The sequence below is a fragment of the Eubalaena glacialis genome, chromosome 13, assembly GCF_028564815.1.
Source record: "Eubalaena glacialis isolate mEubGla1 chromosome 13, mEubGla1.1.hap2.+ XY, whole genome shotgun sequence".
Lineage (NCBI taxonomy): Eukaryota > Metazoa > Chordata > Mammalia > Artiodactyla > Balaenidae > Eubalaena > Eubalaena glacialis.
In genome coordinates, this window is record NC_083728.1 from 92,849,374 (window position 1) to 92,871,731 (window position 22,358).

General features: G+C 55.9%; 1 protein-coding gene across 2 annotated transcripts in view; it reads left to right on the forward strand.

The window, feature by feature from the left end:
- The window catches only part of CARD11 (caspase recruitment domain family member 11), a 108,495-nt gene extending 102,788 nt beyond the window's left edge, over nt 1–5,707 (forward strand). For both annotated transcript variants that reach the window (XM_061207991.1, XM_061207990.1), the window contains exons 21-25: nt 19–154; nt 941–1,120; nt 1,463–1,587; nt 3,013–3,128; nt 5,030–5,707. In XM_061207991.1, coding sequence (XP_061063974.1) covers nt 19–154; nt 941–1,120; nt 1,463–1,587; nt 3,013–3,128; nt 5,030–5,234 — 762 coding nt within the window. In that variant the 3' untranslated portion in view covers nt 5,235–5,707. The remainder of the gene's footprint in view (nt 1–18; nt 155–940; nt 1,121–1,462; nt 1,588–3,012; nt 3,129–5,029) is intronic.
- Nucleotides 5,708–22,358: the final 16,651 nt, after the last annotated feature.

Here is a 22,358-nt window from a genome sequence, read left to right on the forward strand (position 1 = left end):
GCTCCCCTCTGTCCGCAGTTCGTCAGCAGGTCCGAGAACAAGTACAAGCGGATGAACAGCCACGAGCGCGTGCGCATCGTCTCGGGGAGCCCGCGGGGGAGCCTGGCCCGGTCCTCGCTGGACGCCACGAAGCTCCTGACCGAGAAGCAGGAAGGTGTGGTGCCGACCGCCCAGCCCCTCCCCGCCCCACGCACGCCCGGCGGCCTCAGGGGTCTGGGCGGGCCGCGGAGGCCCCCGAGAGTGGGGCTGGGACGTCTGCTCTCTCCAAAGCAAGGGTACCGCCTGGGGAGGAGCTGCCCGGCCTTGGCCAGGAGGCCTGACAGCCGCCCGGGCGCATCCTGCCAAGTTCCCCCGACCGACGCCCGCCGTACTTGGTTTGAGCCCAGACGCCCGTGTTATTTGGAGCTGTTTGCCGTGGAGCGTTTACTTACTGATTCTCTCCCCGCTGAGCACCGACTGCCGTTTATCGTGACGCCAGCGAGGGGCCTCCCGGTGCGCGGTCCCCTGTGGAAGGCCCTGCCGGCGGCGAGCCAGCCCTCCCAGGGCCACGCTGGCCCCGGCGCTGACGGTGACGAGGGCCAGGGGCGCCTCTCCACCCCAGCCTCAGCCCAGGCCCTCCCTGGACAGCTTAGCACCTGGAGTGCGTTACGCACTTCCTGCCGGCGCCTCCCGGCCCGTGAGCAGGGCCGTCTCCCTGGCTCAGCGCTGTTGGCCCAGCTCCCGAAACAGCCCGGTCCACAGGTCACTCCGTAAACTTGGCTGGATGGCGGAAGGGCGTCCTGGGCCGCTGGCTTGCGTCGATTTGTACAGCGGTTTTTGAGAACTAGCCCCCGGTGTCCCGTCCCCACTCCCAAATGGTTTTCAAGGCTCCATGGCGCCGAGAGGGCACCCGGGCTGCCCCTGCCCCAGTCGGTGCCAGCCCTTCCCTGTCCCCTCGCAGAGCTGGACCCCGAGAGCGAGCTCGGCAGGAACCTCAGCCTGATCCCCTACAGCCTGGTGCGCGCCTTCTACTGTGAGCGCCGCCGGCCCGTCCTCTTCACGCCCACCATGCTGGCCAAGGCGCTGGTCCAGAAGCTGCTCAACTCAGGGGGCGCGATGGAGTTCACCATGTGCAAGCCAGGTGAGCGCCCCGCTGCAGGCTGCCCTCTTCCCCCTCCTCGTTCTCCCTTTCCCCCTCCCCTCCTCTGCCTGTTCCTCCTCCTCCCCCTCCTCCTGCATCAAGGGCTCAGGAGCGGATGGAAGGGATGGCTGGCTGCCGTGGGGACTGTAAAGTGTGACCCTGACCTTGCCCTCAATTGAGAAGCCTCGGGGTCTAGTGGAGGAGACGAGATTCACTTAAACGTGGCCAGAAAGGGGTCAGACACGCAGCTCTGGCGAGCCCAGGAAGCAGGGCGGAGCCTGGACGGGACAGTCGGCCCAAGACCACCGTTGCTGCCCTCAGGACTGGCCCCTCTCCCCGCAGATGTTGTCACGAGAGACGAGTTCCTCAGAAAGCAGAAGACAGAGACCATCATCTACTCCCGAGAGAAGAACCCCAACTCCTTTGAATGTGTCGTTCCCGCCCACATCGAGGCTGTGGCGGCCAAGGTGAGGCCGGCTGGAGGCTGACAGGGCTGACAGCCACGTGTGCCATGGAGAGGGCGATGCTCTCACCTCCCCACGGTGAACCTTCTTTCTCTCTCCCTCTACCATGTGCTAACACCTCCGAGCCCTGTCCTGCGGCTCTGCCGTGCATTTATATTTGGAACCTCCTGTATTTCTGATGGCTTCCTGGTGCCGGTCCTCTGGTCTGCGTTGTTCAGGGATGTGTGCCCGCCTGGCTGTGATAACAGGGGCCAGAGATAGCGAGCAAGCGGGCAACAGGCACCGTGTTCACCAAATGGGGGAAGTGGGCCATCAGAAGGGTTCTTGGCAGTGATGCAGAAAAGGCGTCTGCACGCAGTTTGGAGTCGTCTGGAGCCAGGCTTTGAGACCCTGGCCGGCCCTGAGCGTGGAGTTCTTCCTCGCTCCAGGGCTGGATGAAGGCGAGGCTCTCGGCCCACGAGGATGGTCATGGCCCCGGAGTGTGGGACGGTGACCTGGGCAGGAGTCCAGCCGGAAATTCTGAATTTGCCGCCCAGCTGACGGTCACTCCCGCACCCTCCTGCGTTGTCACACGGATCAAGGCACGGGCAGAGCTGTCAGCCAGCCTTGAAGAGTTTGTTGGGTATTAAAGCTTAGGGAATTGTGACAGCCGGACCGGATAGACAGTGAGTGGGCAGGGCTGGAGCTGAGAACATTTTAGCTGCGAAGGGGTTACCAGCCAAGAATCTGTGCTGTTAGAAATCCAGCAGTGGCTATGCTGGCGAGACAGAGGAGCAGTGACCGGGGGCACAGGGGCCTGGGGCTGGCCATCTCTGCCACTGGACCTGGGTGCTGGTTCCACCGGCACGTTCACTTTGTGAAAATCCACTGAGCTGCAGGCTTAGGAGCACGTGCACTTTCCTATATTCAAGTTCTGTTTCAGTGCAGAGGTTTAAGTGGCACCTTCAACAAAACAGGGATCGTCCTTCTTCAGAAACGATGCGCTCTCGGGCCTCAGGGAGTCGTGCTTGAGAACCCTTACATCCTCCCGGGACCATCCAGCCGCCTCACCTTCCCTGTGTTTTCCACCCCCGTCCTAGTACCAGGAGCGCCTCCGCAGGCAGAATAGAGTAGCAGGTGTTCTCTGCACTGACTTGGGTTTTTATTAAGACTCACGCACGCTGCCTGATTCACCCCGGGCTGGGTGCCGGGGCTCTGCCAGCACCCATCCCTGTGCAGGGGGAGCCAAGTGTCCAGATGGGGGGCCTTGTCTCTCAGAGGCTGGGTTCTGCCTGGGTCGTTCTCTGGTTCAGCGGGGGGCACGCGGGGCTGTCTCGCCCCCGGATCTGTCCCGTGGAGCCAGACCCTGCCCGGGGGACCCGCCCCAGGCACCCACACAGGCCGAGGAGGCAATGGGCCCCCACCGACCGCCGGCCACTGTGTCCGCAGAACAAGCACTGTCTCCTGGAGGCCGGGATCAGCTGCACCAGGGACCTGATCAAGTCCCGCATCTACCCCATCGTGCTCTTCGTCCGGGTGTCGGAGAAGAACATCAAGAAGTTCAGGTAGGGCTCCGGGACCTCCCCGCAGGGGCCCTAAAGCAGCCCTCCTCTCCCCCGACCTCACCAAGCCTCTGGGGTTCCCGCCAAGAACAGCTGGCTGTGTTGGGCCCACCCCCTCCCCCGAGCATCCCTTTAGTGAATCCTTATCGAGGGTCAGTCCCCAGTCCAGGGGGAGATGGCCCTGACCCCTCCAGCAATGGAGACAGTAACACACACACACACACACGTAAAACACGTCCAGGAGGACGGGTGCCGGGAGGGATGGGGGCGCCCTGGGACCCAGGTGGCCCGGGAAGCCAGCATTGGAGCAGGACCCACCACAGCGAGGCCAGGCGGGGCAGGTGCAGAGGGCACAGCTGGCGCCCAGACCCCCAGGTGGGGATGGCCCAGAGGAAGCCAGTGTGCCGGGCAGAGCGGTGAGAGGTGCCTGGGGCCGAAGGGGGTCCAGACCACACCGGGCCGTGTCGGCCACGGAAGGATGTGACGTCTCCTTCGGAGTGAGACGGGAGCTACTGACGGTTTTGAGGAGTGACTTAATCTAATACGGGATGTAAAGGCCCCGCTGGCTGCTGCGTTGAGACATAGGCATCGTGACAACCCACACGAGGGGTAGCGATGCTGGGACCACATCCTGCCTGGTGGGCGATGAGGAAAGGTCCGATTCTGGGTCCGTGTTCAAGGTCGGGCCTGTGTGATTGTTGAAGGGTTAGCGGTGAAATTTGATAGGAAGAGGAAATCAGGGTGATGCTGAGGTGGGGGGAGGGGTGTGGCCTGCCTGTCACGTGGCACCATCTCTGATCCCCACCCTTCCTTGCAACACAACTGCAGCTGACACTGAGAGAGGTCAGGCCACTCCATTCTCTCCCCAAATGTTTACCAAGCACCTATTAAGTGCCAGGCCCGGGACCCCATGAGTGAGCAAAAGAGCGCAGAGTCCCCCCCTCACCACCTCCCACACGTTAGGACGGCTGCTGTCCAAAAAGCAGAAACTCACACGTGTTGGCCCAGATGGGGAGAAATTGGAGCCCTTGCGCACTGCTGGTGGGGAACGTAAAAGGGTGCAGCTGCTGCGGAAAACAGTAAGGCGTTTCCTCAAAAATTAAAGTAGAACTACCACGTGATCCAGAAATCACACTTCTCGGTCTACACTCAAAAGAATTAAAAGCAGGGTCTTCAAGAGGTATTTGCACACCCGTGTTCACAGCGGCATTATTCACAGTAGCCGAAAGGCAGAAGCGACCCAAATGTCCACTGACAGACAAGTGGATAAACAAAACGTGGTCCATGCCTGCGAGAGAATATGATTCTGCCTTAAAAAGGAAGGAAACTGACACATGGTGAAACATGGCTGGACCTTGAGGACATGATGCTCAGTGAAACAAGCCAGACACAGAAGGAGAGACACTGTGCACTTGCACTTCTACGAGGTCCCTGGGGAAGTCAGATGCACAGAGACAGAAAGTAGAGGGGTGGGTGCCAGGGGTTGAGAGGGAGGGGGAAGTGATTGTTTAATGGGTAGAGTTTCAGTTTTGCAAGACGAGAAAGTTATGGAGATGGATGCACATCGCTGCGAATAACTTACCGCTGCCGAACTGCACACTTACAAGTGGTCAAGATGGGAAATTTTATTTTACGTGTATTTTACCACAATTAAAAAGACTTTTTTTTTTTTTTTTAACGTCCCCACCTCTTAAGATTCCCTAATGAACAGAATAAAAGGGGACAGTGCGTAAGGTGCTAAGTGGTAGACGCGATGGAGAAACAAAGCAGGGAAGGCAGCGTCGGTGGGGTGGCCAGGGGGGTGGGCGGCAGCACGGGGTGGGGGGTGGGGGGGTCCCGCAGCGTGGGTCCGCCCAGCCAAACCACGCCCCTGTGCGTCTCCCTCGCCCTCCGCCCGCCCGCAGGAAGATGCTGGCCCGGCCCGAGACGGAGGAGGAGTTCCTGCGCCTGTGCCGGCTGAAGGAGAAGGAGCTGGAGGCCCTTCCGTGCCTCTACGCCAGCGTGGAGGCGGACATGTGGGGCAGCGTGGAGGACCTGCTCCGCGTCATTAAGGACAAGATCGGGGACGAACAGCGCAAGACCGTCTGGGTGGACGAGGACCAGCTGTGAGGCGGGGGCGCCGCTGAGTCCCAGCGGGGCTCGGGAGGGGGTCCGGATCCCGCGGGGCCGCGCCGAGGGGCGAGGGGCGTCCTGCTGCCTAGACGGCCTGGGGGCTCCGTCCTCCCGTTGAGGGAGGCCCTCCAGGGAGCCCCCCGGGGGCAGATGCTGGTCGGGAGGGAGCAGGGAGCGGTCCACTCCACCCAGGGCTGACCCGCTGAGACGGCCAGCCCTGCGGGCGTGAGTCGGGAGACAGGACCCCACGAAGGACACAGAGCCAGGTGGGAGGCCAGCGGCCCCTGGAAGCCGGAACAGCAGTTGAATGTCACGCGTGGAATAGGTGTGCTGCCCGTAGGGAGGGGACCTGAAAGCCAGGCATCCCCCAGCCCTCAGGACACAGGATATGCACATTCCCAGGCGGAAGGGGAGATGTGCCGTGCTGTTATTTTTCTCGCATTAAAATTTCTCCAATTCCTTGTTTTCAACCAATTGTTTAATAGTTTGCAGAGGCTTTCGGCTCTTGCACCCTTCCTCACCTACAAACCACCCCCAGCGAGCTCAGTTCAGGCCCCATGTCATATGCAGGGTGAAGGTAGGGTGACCGTACATCCCAGTTTTCCCAGGACAGGCCTGATGTACACCTGGGTTTGGGGCTGATTACTAACAGCACCCCTCTGACTAAGATGCGTCCTGATTTGACGATAAATTGTATCATCACCCTGGGAAGGGCCCCCCCTTTCATAGGCTGCCGGGAAGGTCTCACTGTCTACACCCCTGCGTTCCCCGGCTGCAGCCTCAGGCTAGGCCCTCCTGACTCAGCTCCCCAGCATGTGTGCTCTGGCTCTCTGTGCAGGTAGCATCCTACGTGATGCAGCCTCGCTCCATCTTTCAGTTCAGGAAGCAGCACGGGGGCTAAGGCCCTCTGATGGGCTTACTGCCCACAGCCCAGGAGCCACACTCCCTCCACAGCAGACAGCAAAGGCTTTATGGGCTCTAGAACCATTCTTCTCCTTGACCCTCGCAATGCAGACGTCCTGAGTACAGACCCAACAGGCACAGCCAAACCAGGCCAGCTCCAGCCTGGCACCATGGCGAGTATTCATTCAGCAGCTGGTAGGTAGCAGGCTGGGGTTCAGACCTAGGTCTGTGTGTTCATGGGAGTTGTGGGAGCACCTGCTCGTTGACAATCCACATCTACACTGCCTTTCTCACCAACCGAATCCTGATTGTATCCTGGGAAACCATGTGCAGAGCTAAAAGACCATAGTCCCCAGCCTCTGTGGCAGCTAGAGTAATCAAGGAAATGTAAGGTAAGGTTTAGGGTAGAGACAAAACAGACAAACAGCCCTTCCTCCCGTTTCCTGCCTAAAATACAGACGTGATGGCTGGATCTCCCGCAGTCATTTTGGATCTTGAGGTGCCCTTGAAGAGGGAAACCCTGCACAGAGGATGGTGGAACAGAAAGCCAGAGTCACTGATGACACTTTGGAGCCCAGGACTGCTGCTTGGGTTTCTTTTACGTGAGACTGAAATAAATTTTTATCTTGTATTAAATGGCTGTTATTTTGGTTCTCAGTTACTTGCAGCCTCGAGCAATTCGTAACAGACACAGTTTTGAATTGCTTTATGGTTTCAGATACCATGGACATGAGTTGATGACCCTCTGGTAGGTTTTTGCCACATATTGAAGATATGAATTATTAATAAAAGAACTCTTAACAAATACCTCATCTTAAAACAATAGCGTGTGTCCTGTAGCAGTTTCTAGCATTTCAGCTCTTAGAAATCTCATCAGCACCACAGAGCCCTGGGAGGTGTGAGTTGGGGGTGGGGGCTCCTAGGAGGGGGCGGGGTCCTCTCCTCCCTGTGATGATCCATCTCTACAGCACAGGGTCTCAGTTTGCCTGGGAGTATGATGCCTTAAAAAAAAAAAAAAAAAAATTCCTCCAAGAGCCAGTAAGCGATGCTTCTTTCTCCATAACGGCCCCCAGAAACAAGCTGGATGTGCTGGGTCTGGAGAGGCCATGATTCCAGAGGTCCAGCCATGATTATTGAGGGCCAGTTAAACTGCCACACGAGGAGATGCAGGAGCTGGAAGGTCTTCTACTTCCATCTTGTTAGAGCTCTAAGTCAAACAGTAAATTTTCCCCAAGCCTGGGCAATCGTGTTTCCACTTAGAAACCGTGCTTCCTTGTAAGTACTTAGAGCCAAGGGGACAGACGTGACTGGAAAGGAGTCCTGGAGTAAAAGGCCTGCTGATTTATTTATATTTATTTATTTAACTTCAGAATTCTCAGGCTTGTGCAGAATAACCAAACCCGCAGCTCGTGTGTAATTGGGGGGCGGGGGCGGACAAGAAGGGGTGAAGACAGGCCATGCTTGGAGAAAATACCTTAAAAGAATGTGTGGTGGGGTTTTTTCCCAAGTAATTTCAGCCCGGCTCCAGGACACAGGGCTGCAGGGTTGTATATATGTTAATCAGCTGGGGTGGGAGGAGAGAAGTGAGGGATGAGTTCCGTGCCCTGGGTCACTCCCTGCACGAAAGAAAGTCGGGAGAAGGTGGTGGGAGGCTGGGGTTTGGTACCCCGGGGAGTCAGGCCACGTGAGGATTTCAAAGGAGACCCGTGACAGCATCTGCTCAAGACCCGTGACAACATCTGCTCAAGCTCCGGGCTCCCGACTGGCCTGGGAAGGAAAGGGGCCTGCGGGGCTGGGTGGTGAGGGCGCGCGCGGAGCTCTCTGCAAAGTCTGGCTGCAGCTGGAATTACCACACCAGGGCCTGCAAGCTCAGTGTTTCCTTTGGAGCCAGCCCAGGACTCCGGGAGGCTGCCCTGAGCCACACAGTGGGGCTGTGCCAGGCAGATAACACCACTGACAAACGCTTGGTCCACCTCCAAGGGCATCAGCCACGCAGCTCAGAGCCCCAGAAAGCATGTTGTATGTGTAGACCTACATTTTTCTCGGGAGAAAGTCCAGGCTTTCTCAGATTCCTAAGGGGTCCTGTAATCCCCAAAAGATTAAGGACAATTGCTCTTTGGTTGGGCAAATATTAACAAGTTTTTGAGCTCCTGCTCTGTGCCAAGCACTTCCTAAATGGTCTTCTACTTACTGATCCCAAAACTCTTCTCCATGTTATACGGGAGAAAATTGGGGCTCAGAGAGGTTAAATAACTTGACCAAGGTCACACAGCTGATAGCTGGAACTCCACCCAGGCCTGGCTGATTGGCTACCTGCAGGCTCTCAACTGGATCTTCCAATTCAGAGGTGCTGTTTGGGGCCCTGGTGACATCTGTGTGCCTCTCCTCTGCTCTTCCAGTGACTGGGGAAGTGGTTGGTGTCCAGGGCAGTGTCTGGTTTGGGGCCAGGTCACTCAGGGATCACATCAAGAGGATGTGGATTTCCTCTCTTGGACCGAGGCAGCCTTCTCCTGCCCAGCAATACCACCTGGGCAGGCCCTGGGTTTCTACCTAATCAGGCCACAGTCTGGGGGCGAGGTGGGTGGGAATGCAGGAAAGGAATGTCTTTGAGCTCCAGTGCTGTGCTGTCATGCTGCTCTCAAAGGCCATTGCATCCGAGGGCCTTGTTCTCCTGTAAGTGTGTCCGTCTGGGTTGGTGTCCCCCTCCCAGCCCTGTTTCGCTCCCTCTCCGAGGTTTGTCTTTGGCAGTCCCGTCAAGGTCAGCCAGGATGCTATGGCCGCTTGATGGGGAGGCCCGGCTCCCAGTGCCCTGCTCCAGCCCATTTTATTATCCAGAGTGTTCTGCAGGGGTTCCAACAACTTCCAGAAAGCCTTGCCTCTGTGCTCTGAGGGCCTGGCACCAGAAGGGGAGAAATGCAAACTCCAGAAGGGAAGGGGGCTGAGGCTGAACCTTGGCTTTTAGTTTCAATTTCAAACCCCAGGAACCCAAACCGAAAGCAGCAGGAAGTGTTCCCCACCCCGCCCTGTTCTGGCTCCCACCCTCCCACCCACTCAGGCCAGCTTGCTGCCCCAGAGACCCCCATCCTTCTGGGGTCACCGGGCTGTGGGTAGCTGGGGAAAAGAAGAGAGCCCCCGGGAGCAGCTCCATCCTCAAGGGGCTGTGACCAGCTTGAAAGAAGCAGCAAGTGCAGAGCACCTGCCGGGCCGTCCCCAGGCGGTCGTGGGACACGGGGACATGAGGGCATCCACCCGTCACCTGCACGGTACCGGGAACCTCAGAGAGGGGAGAGGCGTCGAGGAAACGTGGTTCACCATCGTTTTTAATCTGGAATTTTTGTATCTATTTTTAATACAACATCCAGAGTTCAAAAGCCACACGTTCTAAAAGGCCATCCATTTAAAATTCTCACCTCTGCCCGTCCCCATCCCCCCCCATACACACAGGAAACCACCTTTCTTAGGTCTGTGTGCCTTTCACAGTTTTCATGCACAGGCAAGCGATACCCACTCCTTTTCCCCCTCTGCTGCACGACCGAAAACACATTATTCACACTGTTCTCTGCTTGCCTTTATTTATTTTATTTTTTTTACTGAAGCATATTTCTGGGGGCTCTTTGCTTATTCCTTCTCACAGCTGTCTAGTGTCCCCTGTCTGGATCCCGTCATTTCCTCGGCCGCCCGCGTTGATGACCCAGGGAACAGCTGTGCCTCTGCATCCCTTTACCTGGAGGCCCTGCAGGACATGCTCCCCTGAGAGGGGTTGGCAGTGGCGGGTTCCCTTGCCTGGTCCACACTGCCCTCTGCAGGGCGGTGCGGGTCCTCGCGGCCTGGGGCTTCTGCTGCTGATGGCCTGGTGCCCCGCTCTGGGACGCTTCCGTTCGGGCCCATCCGACCTGCAGGGGCTGCTGGCTTCTGGACGGCCGACTCGCCACCACCTTCGTGCCTCGGTTACACTTGGCGGTTCCAAGACCGTGACATCTGGCGCTGTTCTTTGCTGCCAAATGGTGTGTGTGGTTTGTGAACTGTGGTCCCTCCCAGGGCCTCGGGGGGTGGGGGGGGAGTTTGGTGCTGGGACCCCAGTCCACCTCCACGAGGTACAGGCTGACCCCTCCCCCATCCTCTCAGAGACACTCGTCCACACAGGCCTAAAACTGAATTCACGCCTTCACCCCACCCGCCCCTGACTCGGTCACTCAGCCAGAAACCTGGTTTTCATTCTCTCTTTCTCTTGCCTCTCTCTGTCTTTCTGTCTCTGTTTCTGTCTCCGTTTCTCTCTCTCTCTCTCTCTCTCTCTCACACACACACACATACACACACACTCTCACATCACCGCATTCTCTGTCACCTCATCTCACTGATTAAACCCTTTACTCCCTACTGCATCGGCTTACCTCTCCCCTGTCCCCCGGCCACCACCCTGGTCCAGATGGTCCTTGTCTCTCACAGGACAGCCAGGAGACCCTCCCATACCACACTTACCACACCCAACCACATCAGCCCTCTTGCTTTTCCTCTGGACGCTGGGGCCTCACACACACTGTTCCTCTTCTCTGAAACACCGTTCCCTTCACTCTGCCTGATTAACCGCCACTCACCCTTCAGGTGTCAGCTGAACCATCACCTCTGGGAGGTGGAGAGGCTCCCTCCCTGGCCTGAGCTGAGGTCCACACGCTGTCACAACCCTCATCTTCCCGTGTTGGAATGACTGTTGATTGTCTGTCTTAACTGTGAGCGTCACAAAGGTGGAGAGCATGCCTGTTTCGTTCACCCCTCGCCTCCAGTGCCTGGGTGCTGGCGGCCTGCTGGGATGGACACACAATTAAGCAAGTCATTGCATTGCCATTGGAATTTCCCAGGGTCCAGCAAGGATGTTCAAGAGTGATGCGGGCCAGAATAAGGCAATAGGGACAGATGGGGACCATGGCAAACTGGCAAACACATAATCCATCTAAAAGGGGCAGCTGGAACTCACCCCCAGTTGCTTGGTTGCGTGTAAGAAGCAAGACCCTGTCTTGCCAGATCTTCTGATTATTCAACAGAGGCGTTCCCCAATGTTTCTACAGAGTTTGGACCAGGCTGCGTCAGGCATCCACCCTTGGTGTGACCAGCTGTGGGCACCAGCAGGCTGGGGTTGGGGGACTTGCCATTTGCAGAAAAGGAGTCATAAGTGGAGGCCCCCAAGGCACTCTCACAAGCCCCAAAGACGCTCCGCACTCTGTGATTCTGGCTTTCCCTTGTGGCCTTAGCCTTCAGAGGAGAAAAAATCCAAGCAAGACACCAGAGGGATAATTTTCCATGTGGGCGGCCCAGAGATGCAGCTCAGAGAGAAAAAAGGCAGCACATGGCCGCACCCACTCCGTGACCTTTCCTGGGCTCACTCACAGCTAACTTTTCTCTGGGCCCAGTTGTGTTGTTGAATTTTTATGCATTTTTTTAAATGTAAACTGAAGGTGGAGGTCACTTTTGTTCACAGGGCTCATGGGGGTCTCCGGGGAGCTGGGCCCGGCTGGGCTCCTCCTAAGGGGCCAAGTCCCGCCCCTCGCAGGCCGGGTCGGGTATGCAGTTGGCCGGCCCAGCAGCCGCCGCCCTGTGCCAGGCAGCTCCCCGGCCTCTTGTTAGCAGAGCTCTGCTGATGGATGAAGCAGCAGCCCCGGGGCGGGGACGCCGTGGCCCACGCAGGCCGCCTTCCCACACCCACATCGATTCCCCATCACCTCCCATTAATCATTTGTGCGCGCCTGCCTCTGAGCACCACTTCGGGTGAGCCCTGCGGGATTGCTTCTCCCTTTGGTTTGGGGGCCTTAGACCTCTGACCTCAAAAAAAGACCCTCCAAACTAGCCGAAGAGTGCCGCCCCCTCCAGCGGACCAGTGCGCCTACTGTGTGCCAGACACATTCACGAATGTCATTTCCAAGCCTGGCGCCCATCTGTGCCGGTGGCAAATATCACCCCATTTAATAGATGGGGAAACTGAGGCTCGGAGGGGCCTCGCCACCAGGAAGGGGCAGAGCTGAGACTTGAAGAGGGAAACCTCAGGACGCTCGTCACAGCTGCCTGAGGCTTCCCTGGTGAGGATCGCCTGGAGCTCATATCAGGCTCCAGTTTAGGGGCAGGGGTCAAGGTCAGACAAAAGTCAGGGAGGCTGGAGTGCTCAGGAGGGAGCGCTGAAGAGAGAGAGGGATGCCCCCGACCCTGTGCTGAGGGGGCCTGTGGGAGAGGCCACAGGTACCGAGATGCAGGTGGGTTTGCCTCCTTCCGTCCTGTCCCCTCACCGGCCACTCATCCGTGCTGACCCAGCGCCCTCACTCCCTGCACTGTCCCTGCCTCCAACAAAGCCCTCTGTCTCCAAGAGCACTCGGGCTGGGTCCCTGGGCCCCTGGGCTTGCCCTCCGAGGCAGGGCCACGGCGAGGCGGCAGGAAGTCTGGGGCTCCCGGGCGTGGGCAGAGCCGCAGCTGCCTGTGAAGGGGGTGGGCAGGGAGGGGGCGTGGAGGAGAAAGAGGAGAGGAGGTTTGGGGCTTTCTGGTTTGTTTGGATACTAAAATTAGCCATTGATGAATGAGGGGGCCGAGGGCTCACACTGTCCTCTGAGCCCAGGCTGCTTCGAAACCCCAGGTGCTTGGCTAAAAATTGTATTGAAAGTTTCCGAGCCAGTCGGGGTGACTGGAAATGAATCTCTAATACAGGAATTTCTTTCTTTCCTATCACATGTCATGTTCGGTTCTGATCTTGTTTTGACCGATGCTGCGTGTCTCCTCCAGCATTTGTGTCTCTGACTGAACGTGAATGTGGGTGTGAGGCTGTGAAATTGTGTTTGCGTCGGGGTGGAGGTGGGGAGAGATGGAGAGGAGCAGAGAAACAGAAAGAGACAGACACACAGAGGGACAGAGCTCAAGACTGAAAGACCCTCATCTCCTCCAGAGCAAGGCCCGCTCTTCCCCTTCTGTGCCCCCAGCCCCAGACCTGGCACAGGGACAGCAGGCATCTCGGTGACAGGTGTGCTCAGGTGTGGCTGCACAGTGAGGGGTCCTTGGGTATCTGTGGGCCGGAGATGCAGCATCCCAGGGATGGAATGGAGACTTCTGTGTTCTAAGATAACTTTCTATGACCCACCCCAGCGAAGGTCATCTGTAAAGTGAGACTATAAAACCTGGGTGATGTACCACATGGAGTCACTGTGAGGACCAAGCAAGCTCACACAGGGAGCCCTCCACTTGGCATCTCTGGCTCAGCTGTTGCTAACTGCAGGTCTAGTGAGGCCAGGGCCCCTTGGCTTCTCCAGTGGCATTTGCCCAAATTAGATGTTCAAAGCCAAACAAATGTGCCATTTCCCTCCCCAACCTATTCCTCTTCCGGCTCCGTATATGGCATCACCCTCTCACCAGTCGCTCAAGCTGGAAGGCTAACACTCAGCCTCAATTCACAGCTTAACCTGCTTCTCTCCAGCCCCCACCCCCGGCCAGCCCTCCTGACTGGATCACTCTCTGACTGGTCGGCCAGCAGCAGTTCTAACCCATTTTTGTGCCATGAACCCTTGGGCATCTGAAAACCCAGAGACTCTCTCAAAATAACATTTTTAAAAATTGAAGTATAGTTGATTTACCATATTGTGTTAGTTTCAGGTGTACAGCAAAGTGATTCAGTTATATTTTTTTTCTTTCCATGATAGGTTATTATAAGACATTGAATAATAGAGTGCCCTGTGCTATACAGTATATCCTTATTGTTTGTCTATTTATATATAGTTGTGCATATTTGTTAATCCCAAACTCCTAATTTATCCCTCCCCCCCTTTTCCCCTTTGGTAACCATAAGTTTGTTTTCTATGTCTGTGAGTCTGTTTCTGTTTGTAAATAAGTTCATTTGTATTATTTTTTAGATTCCACATATAAGTGATATGATATAATATTTGTCTTTGTCTGACTTCACTCAGTATGATAATCTCTAGGTCCATCCATGTTGCTGCAAATGGCAATATTTTATTCTTTTTTATGGCTGAGTAATATTCCATTGTGTGTGTATGTGTGTGTGTATATATATGTGTGTGTGTGTGTGCGTGTGTGTGTGTGTATACACACACACACATCTTCTTTATCCATACATTTTTTGATGGACACTTAGGTTGCTTCCATGTCTTGGCTATTATAAGTAGTGCTGCTATAAACATTGGGGTGCATGTATCTTTTCGAATGGGAGTTTTTGTCTTTTCCAGGTATATGCCCAGGAGTGGGATTGCTGGATCATATGGTAACTCTATTTTTAGTTTTTTAAGGAACCTCCACACTGCTTTCTGTAGTGGCTGCACCAATATACATTCCCACCAACAGTATAGGAGGGTTCCCTTTTCTCCACACCCTCTCCAGCTTCAAAATAACATTTTTTAATGCATAAAATAAAATGCACAGGCTTGCAAAGGAAACTGTCTTTGTTGAAATACAGTTATCAAAATATTTAAAGAGCAAACCCATAATCTGGTAATTTATGCCTTTGTTGTAAATGTGTTAAGTAACAATATTCAACAAGAAGATCCAGTGATGGGGCGGACCACTGTCATTATCCCAAAGTTGTGCTGAGCATGGCGGTATTTCAGGTCACCTGTGACAGCCACAGGAGACACAAAGATGCCGGGTTTCTGTCAGTGAGCAAGTCCCAGAGCTGCGCCCACAGCCCTGTGGTCATCACGTCCGTTCACAGTGAAAGGAAACACTAACTTTCAGTTAGGGGTTAGGGAAAACGAAGTTGTAATTTTTCCAGTCAAAACTCACAGACCCCCCCTCCGCCCAAATCCTGTGCACGGACCCAAGTGCAGAACCCCTGTCGGAGGGGTCTTCCTGGAACACAACTGGGTCACATCATTCCCCTGCTTTAGACCTTCCCCCTGGGAGGTGCTGGGGTTGGATGAGAGTGACCGACCCTGGCCCAGCAGCCGGCCCCATCCACCTCCTTCCGGAACCTTCTTCCTCCTGCTTTCCACATCCAGCCACACTGGTCGTGCTCCCTCTGCCAGGGATGCACCCCCTCAGCCCTCTTTAACCCTCCATGTCCCCCCAGATAGGTTGAGGAGCTAGACCCCAATACCCATGGAGATGCCCTTATTTGGAAATAGCATCTTTGCAGATGTAATCAGGTTAAGATGAGGTACACAGTTTCAGTTGTACAAGATGCATGAGTTCTGGGAATGTATAGCTCAGTGAGAATGGGTAAAAATACTGCATTGTATACGGGAGTTTGCTAAGAGGATACATCTTAAATTAAGAGTTCTCACAACACACACAGACTGGCAACCATGCAAGGTGATGGATTAGTTATTTAACTTGATTATGGCAATCTTTTGACAATGAATGCATCTATCAAGACATCAAGTTGTACCACTTTGAGGTACACAATTTTTATACGTCAAAGAACTTCTCTGAATGCAACAAAGGAAAGAGGAGGTCATATCGGATTGAGGGTGGGCCCTAATCCAATGACTGGAGTCCTCATAAGAGAAACGAGAGGGAGATTTGGATACAGGGACACAGAAGGAAGACGGCCCTGTGAGGACAGAGGCAGGGATTGGGGTGATGCAGCCACAAGCCAAGGAACGCCCGGGGGCCCCCAGAGCGGGAAGAGGCAGGAAGGATCCTCCCCTGGAGCCTTGGAGAGAGAACAGCCCTGCAGACGCCTTGATTTCAGACTGGTGGCATCCAGAGAATACATTTCTGCTGTTTTAAGCCCATGGTTTGTGGTAATTTGTTGCGGCGGCCACAAGGAACAGACACAGAATGTCAACTCCAGCAGAGCCTGGGCTGCCTTCTCGGTCACTAAGTCACATGCCTGGCACACAGTCGGTGCTCACGAAGTGTTCGGAAAGGGTGAATTCGTTTCCGGAGATGTAAACCTCCGTCCCGGCAGGGGCGGTATTTTTGTCCTCAGAGACACAGGCACCGGATCTCAGTGCTGACCACCCCCGGGACCCGGGCCAGGTTTGCAGTCGGGGTTGGCTCTGCCGCTCCCCACACCCCTGGGACCCCCTCCTGAGTCACTTTCATCCTTCTGTTCCCCAAACCTAGCAAAGCCTGGAACCACGAAGTGGTGGCAAGATGGGGGCAGGGAACCAGTCTTGTACCCACGGTACAGGGAAGAGAGACGAGGTCTGGTGTGCGGGGCAGAGCCGAGGACGGAACCAGGGCCCATCGAGTGCACGCTCGGTCCCCGAGCCCTGGCGAGAGAGGGCCCGGGTCCCACGGCAGAGGCCCCTCCAGCCTCCTTACAAGGGGCCCTGAGGGTGTGTCCGACCTTGAGCATGGCTAGGGGCCCCTAAGCAGGAAGGAAGGCAGACCTTCAGACAGAGCTTGAGCCTGGGAGGCCTGGCCCAGAGCTCACCTTGAGAAAGACCATCCTTCCCTGTCCCTGGAGCCCTGACAGCTTAAAATAAACAACTACCCAGATACTCACCGTTGCCCTGTGCACCAGATGGGAGGGAGGAAAGTTATGCTGCAAGCCCGGGTCAAGTAAGAACAGCTCGTGCTGGTCCTGGTTCTCCCGGAGAGATGGCGAGCTGGGGGTGGGACCTGGGCAGCATCCACCCAGGCAGGGGAATCCAGACACGGCAACATCTGCTGGACCCATTTCAGGTCGCAAGTGGGAAGCAGGATGGCCAGCTAAGAGCCAGAGACATTGCCATCTGAAATGCAATTTCTCACCGCCCCCCAAGCTCTTAGCGGTGCAGAAAGAAGTTAGGAGGCGGGTAGGGAAGGAGGTGCCCGGGTGCCCCACATCTGGAGGAGGGGCCAAGGCAGTGGGTGTACGTGTCGGGAGAAATCTCAGAGCAGCCGATTGATCTCGGAGGGAAAGCATTAAATATCTCTGTTAATGTGGCACAGCCCCATTCAGACTTTATTATGATCAGCCTCCAGGATTTATAGCCATCGTCAGCTTGAATTACCATCAACTGCTATATTTTTCTAAGGATTTTCTTTTCTTTTTCTTTCTGTCCTCCCTTCTTTCTTTTTTTTTCTTTTTTGACTCTGTGCATGTGTGTGTGTGTGTGTGTGTGTGTGTGTGCACCTACACGTGTGTGCGTCAATTTCAGCAAATGAGTTTCTAGGCTGGGAAGACGTCTAGTACCCTCTAGTGGTGAGAAGGGCTTCACTATGCTGTGTAGGTGTGTACACATGTGTGTGTTTGGGAGTGTGTGTACACGTTTATGTACACGTGTTTGGGTATGCACAGACGTGTGTGTGTGTGTGGGGTGTGCATGTGATCTCTGTGTGATTGTGTGCTCACGTACAGGCATGCACGTGTGTTTGGGTGTGTGTGCACACACGTCTGCTCATGCTGGGGTGTGGGGTGTCAGGTCTGTGGTGGTGCACACTTGGGTGCTGGGTCCCCGGTCATAGGTCACACACGTGCGTGAGGACCCCAGCCCCACTGGTGGCCCAGTTCCCTCCAGGCTGTGCCTGCCACCTGCCCCCCCGTGCGCCCCACCCTCTTCAAATTCTCCCAAACAGGCTGCTGCCAGCTTGGCAAACCCAGCCTCCTGCAGACCCTCTCCCTCAGGCCCATGGCCCACCTTTCCATCAGAGCGACAGGGAGGGGTGGCTGGGGTCCCGTTCCCCCAACCCAGAGTTCTGCAGTCCTTGGTGACATAAATCTCCCAGGATGACGCTTTCCCCGGATCTGCGGAGAAGGGGCCTCACCTGGTCACCCCCAGGGCCGCAGACGCCCCGCACCGGCTCCTGGAGCAGGAATCGGTGGCTCACCTTCTGGAAAACAACACGGAGCAGAACGGGCAGGCTATCCTGCCCTCCTCTGAGACCCAGCACTGCCCAGGAGGTCCCCAGACCCTGAAAGTCGTCCCGATAAATCCCGTGCCCTCCACCGCTGGCCCAGGGTGGCCCGGCTGGAGGGGAAGCTTCTCTCCGGGCCCCCCCGTGATTACTGAAGGCCCCAGGAAGAGGATTTGAGCCTGGCTGGCCCCTCACGACTGTGTGAAGTTGAACAGCTGTCTCCGTATTTCCAACTGTAAAATGGGCATGGATCTGTATGACATTGGAAAGCAACACCGCATATATCATATAAGGTTACATACAATATGCAATAACAATACACATTCATGCAATGGAGAAGTAAATAACCAGTGGGGAATGTGGCTCTTTCTCAGGGGAGAGAAGGGAAAGGATCGGGGTAAGGGACATGGCGAGAGGGGCTTCAGCACACCTGTCATCGTCTATTTCTTTCATAAAATCCCGGGAAAGCACCTGTACAGGAAACATTGGAACTCAGTGGAGCTGGAAGGCGGGGGGCCCACGACAGCCTCATGCTGCTGCTTTCTGCGGCCTTCTGCATGTTTGAATTACTCCACGAAAAGATAGCAAAATGAAGTGGGGATATTAAAACCCCTCCGAGAGCTGCTGGGAGGATGGATGCAAGGCACCTAGCCCAGTGCCAAGTGCTCACCCGACACCCAGCCCACTCCGTCCCCACCCCCGGCGGCCAGCACCCCACCTCCCGGCCAGCCAGGACCTGGGCCACAATGTTCCTCCCCGACCCCAGCAGACCCAGCCCGGCCAGCGCATCCTCGTGAGTGGGTTCACTCGTGCTCAAGCTGTGCACGTTTTAGCAACACCTGGCACAGCAGTAAGACCTTCACCCGAAAGCACTCAGCCACCGGCTCAGAAAAGGGAGTGTTTCCAACGTGCAACACACAAGTGATCTGAGAGGTATGTGGGCTTTTTTAATAAGATAAAATATAGTATAATGATATATATGTGATATATAGAAATAACATATACACATATACATATATTATATATGTGATTTACATTATAATGTAATACTATAAGATGTGTTGAAGACACTTATTTTTATGTTATTGTCTATTTGGGCAAACAATGCTGGTTTCCCATAAATCATGGCAATGTATAGTTTTCTTTTATCATCAGTTTGTGTATATTGAAAAAAAGGTGACTTGACTTAAAGAAAGACGCAGCTGGGGTCAGGATGGTACATCGGTGCGGAGCAAGGCCTTTTGCACCCAGCCGGGGTCCGAGTGGGGCTGACTGTCTGCCTGTGCCCACTCACCAGGCCACACTGGCTGTGGCCGCCCAGAGGATGGGCATCTTTTTCTGTATCTGAAGGAACTGTCCAGGCACCAAAAATTGCAGGGGTGGAATTTGAACTCTGGACCAGAAAGGGATGTCAGGACACTCGGCCTCCTTTCTGCCCGGTGACACAGGAACAACCTGCCTTTTTTCCATCCCCCTCATTCCATGGGGCCCACAGGCCTGATGATGCCACACCCGGGTCCATGCCAAGGTGGCCCAGGCTGGTCCCAACTCTCCCGCTCACTTGCTGTGTGACCTTAGGCAAGCACCTGTCCCTCTCTGGGCCTGTGTGTCTCCATCTGTAAAATCAAAGTTGGGAGCTGGTTTCTAATGTTTGTTTGTTTGTTTATTGGAGTATAGTTGCTTTACAATGTTGTGTTAGTTTCTGCTGTATGACGAAGTGAATCAGCTATATGCATACATATATCCCCTCCCTCTTGGACCTCCCTCCCACCCCCTCCATCCCACCCATCTAGGTCATCGCAGAGCCCCGAGCTGAGCTCCCTGGGCTATACCGCAGGTTCCCACTAGCTATCTAGTTTACACATGGTAGTGTATATATGTCAATCCTAATCTCCCAATTCATCCCACCCTCCCCTTTCCCCGTCATGTCCACATGTCCGTTCTCTACATCTGTGTCTCTATTCCTGCCCTGCAGATAGGTTCACCTCTACCATTTTTCTAGATTCCCCATATATGTGTTAGCATACGGTATTTGTTTTTCTCTTTCTGACTTACTTCACTCTGTATGACAGACTCTAGGTCCATCCACGTCTCTGCAAATGGCACAATTTCATTCCTCTTTATGGCTGAGTAATATTCCATTGTATATATGTACCACATCTTCTAAAGGTGCCTCAACACAGACAGTCTGGGATTCCCACTTCTCCCCCACTCCTCTGCCATGCACACACCCTGTGTCTAAACCGATGGCTTTACTTGACATGACAGATCCAGCCAGCAGAAAAGAGTTTCCACCTGAAGCCAGTGATTTACATGTGGCTCATCAGCCTAATCAGCTCGTCCCAGCTTAGTGATGGAGGCAGCATTGCCTCCTGGCCCCTCCACTGGCCCCTGGTACCTGCCGGCGGGGCTGGGAGCAGGACCGGCCCAGAGGTCCCGTGGGTGCCTGGATGGACGACAGTCAGGGCACAGGGTAGGAAAGAGTCCGCAGACCCTCAGGAGCCAGGCCACGCGCCTGCCTTACTAACAGGAGGCCTGTGGCCTGCAGCTGAGGCAGCTTGCCCGGGGTCACACCAGAAGCCACTGGCAGGGCCCAGATGGACATCCAGGTGCCTGGCGGGGCCTCACGGTGGGAGGGGCAGAGGAAATTCCAGGTGTCGCTCCCGGCCTCCCAGGCCAGTGGGGGGAGGCCTCAGCCCCTCCTCGCCCCTCCACTCTGCCCCTCGGTCCAGCTTCAGGGAAGGCCCTGGCCCTCTGGCCCTGCCCCTGGCAGGGATAACCCTTGCTCCTGGGATGCCCAAGTGCCCTCGCTGCTCTGTGAAGCCCCTTCTCACTGGGCCCAAAAAAAGACCCTCATTCTACCTTGGCCACAGTGGTGGGTGCTGGTGGCACTCACCCCGCCAGCCCCACCGTGTCATCTGCTGAGACCTGAGCCGCATCTGGGGAAGCTCCATTGAGAACGTGGCCTCCACTGTGGGCCAGGCACTTAGGAACACGACCTGCCGAACCCTCGAAACACCTGGGATGGAGAAGCTCTCCTCACCTGCAGCCGAGGAAGGGGGAGAGCGGGTGGTGCTTTCCCAGGGCAGGAAACATGCAGCTGGGATTTGCAGGCAGGCCAGTCTCACCCGGCAGTGTGGGCTCTGTCACGTGGCCCTGAGAGCACGTGCGCGATGTGTGCACTCGGCAGGGAGGTCAACGCCACCCAGGGCGCCCCACGCTTGTCAGGCTTTGGAAAATACTGCATTAATGTGGCAACCAGCAGCAGCAGGTTTGAAAGTGTCATCTTTGGACACCTGGGACAGGTGAGTTGGGGACCCCCGAAGAGCCCCCTGAATCATTCACCCTCCCCTCCCCCAACATCTCATCCCCACCTGGTCCTAGCACCTCGTGGGGCTTCCAGTGCCCGCGAAGGGGCGGGATAGGGACCCTCCCTTCACTGAGCCCACGGGAGGTTTGCACCTGAGCCAGGCAGCTACGACCAGACGGGGCGATGAAGCTCAGGGAGGTCCCACAACTTGCCCGAAGCCCCCCGCTGGCAGGACTTTGAAATTTTGGGGAGCAGATGCCACCCTGGGTTGCCCATCACTCCCTCCTGTAGGGTTTGGCTGCTGGGGCCCCCACCCAGTAAAGGAGCCCCCATCCCGGGGCTGAGCCCACTTCTGCCCAGGCGCTCCCCACCGCCACCGTGGGCTGGGTATAAATTAAAATTCAATTTCATTAAGCCAGTGAGCAATCAATCCCTGGCTCTGGCTAACAATGCCGGGCAGGGGGCCTCGCTTCCGCCGTAATTCACTTGGCCTCCTCCGCTCTTGTTTGCAAACTGCTAGAGCTGCACTTTCCGCCCAAATTTATGGCACTGGCAGAGTCTGAGGCCTGAGTTACAGCTGCAGTTTTGATGGGGGGCTGCGTTATTCTGCAGCTAATCTTCACGCCCTGACAGCCAGGGAAGGGCCTGCTGCTCTCCTGGAGCCGGGCATTGTTCTCCTGCTGGCCAGGCGCTGGTGGAGGCCCGGATCCTGGGCCCGAATCCTGGGCCCGGGCCCGAGCCACCCACGCCCAGGCAGAGACCCGAAATCAGAGAGCTCAGCCCACGTGGGTGGTAACACCCGCTGAACAGTCGCCCATTTCATCCTGTAAAGGAGGGCGTGGAATCCCATTTCTCAGATCAGCAAACCGAGGCACAGAGTTACGTGACCTGCCCAGGAGATCTGGGCCTCAACCCCAGGGCTGGCTAACAGCAGAGCTCACTGTTGAGTCGAAGCCCAGAGAGCCGACTCAGCCTCGGCGCTGCCAAAACACTAGCCCAAGTGCACACCAATTGTGTCCACGGGTGCCCGAGGCAGCCTTGCTTGTAATTGCCCAAAAAAGAAGAATTCAGTAGGCCACAGAGCAACAAATAACGGGACCCACAGAATTCTAGGTTCATGAAGTAAGCGAGGGAGCCCC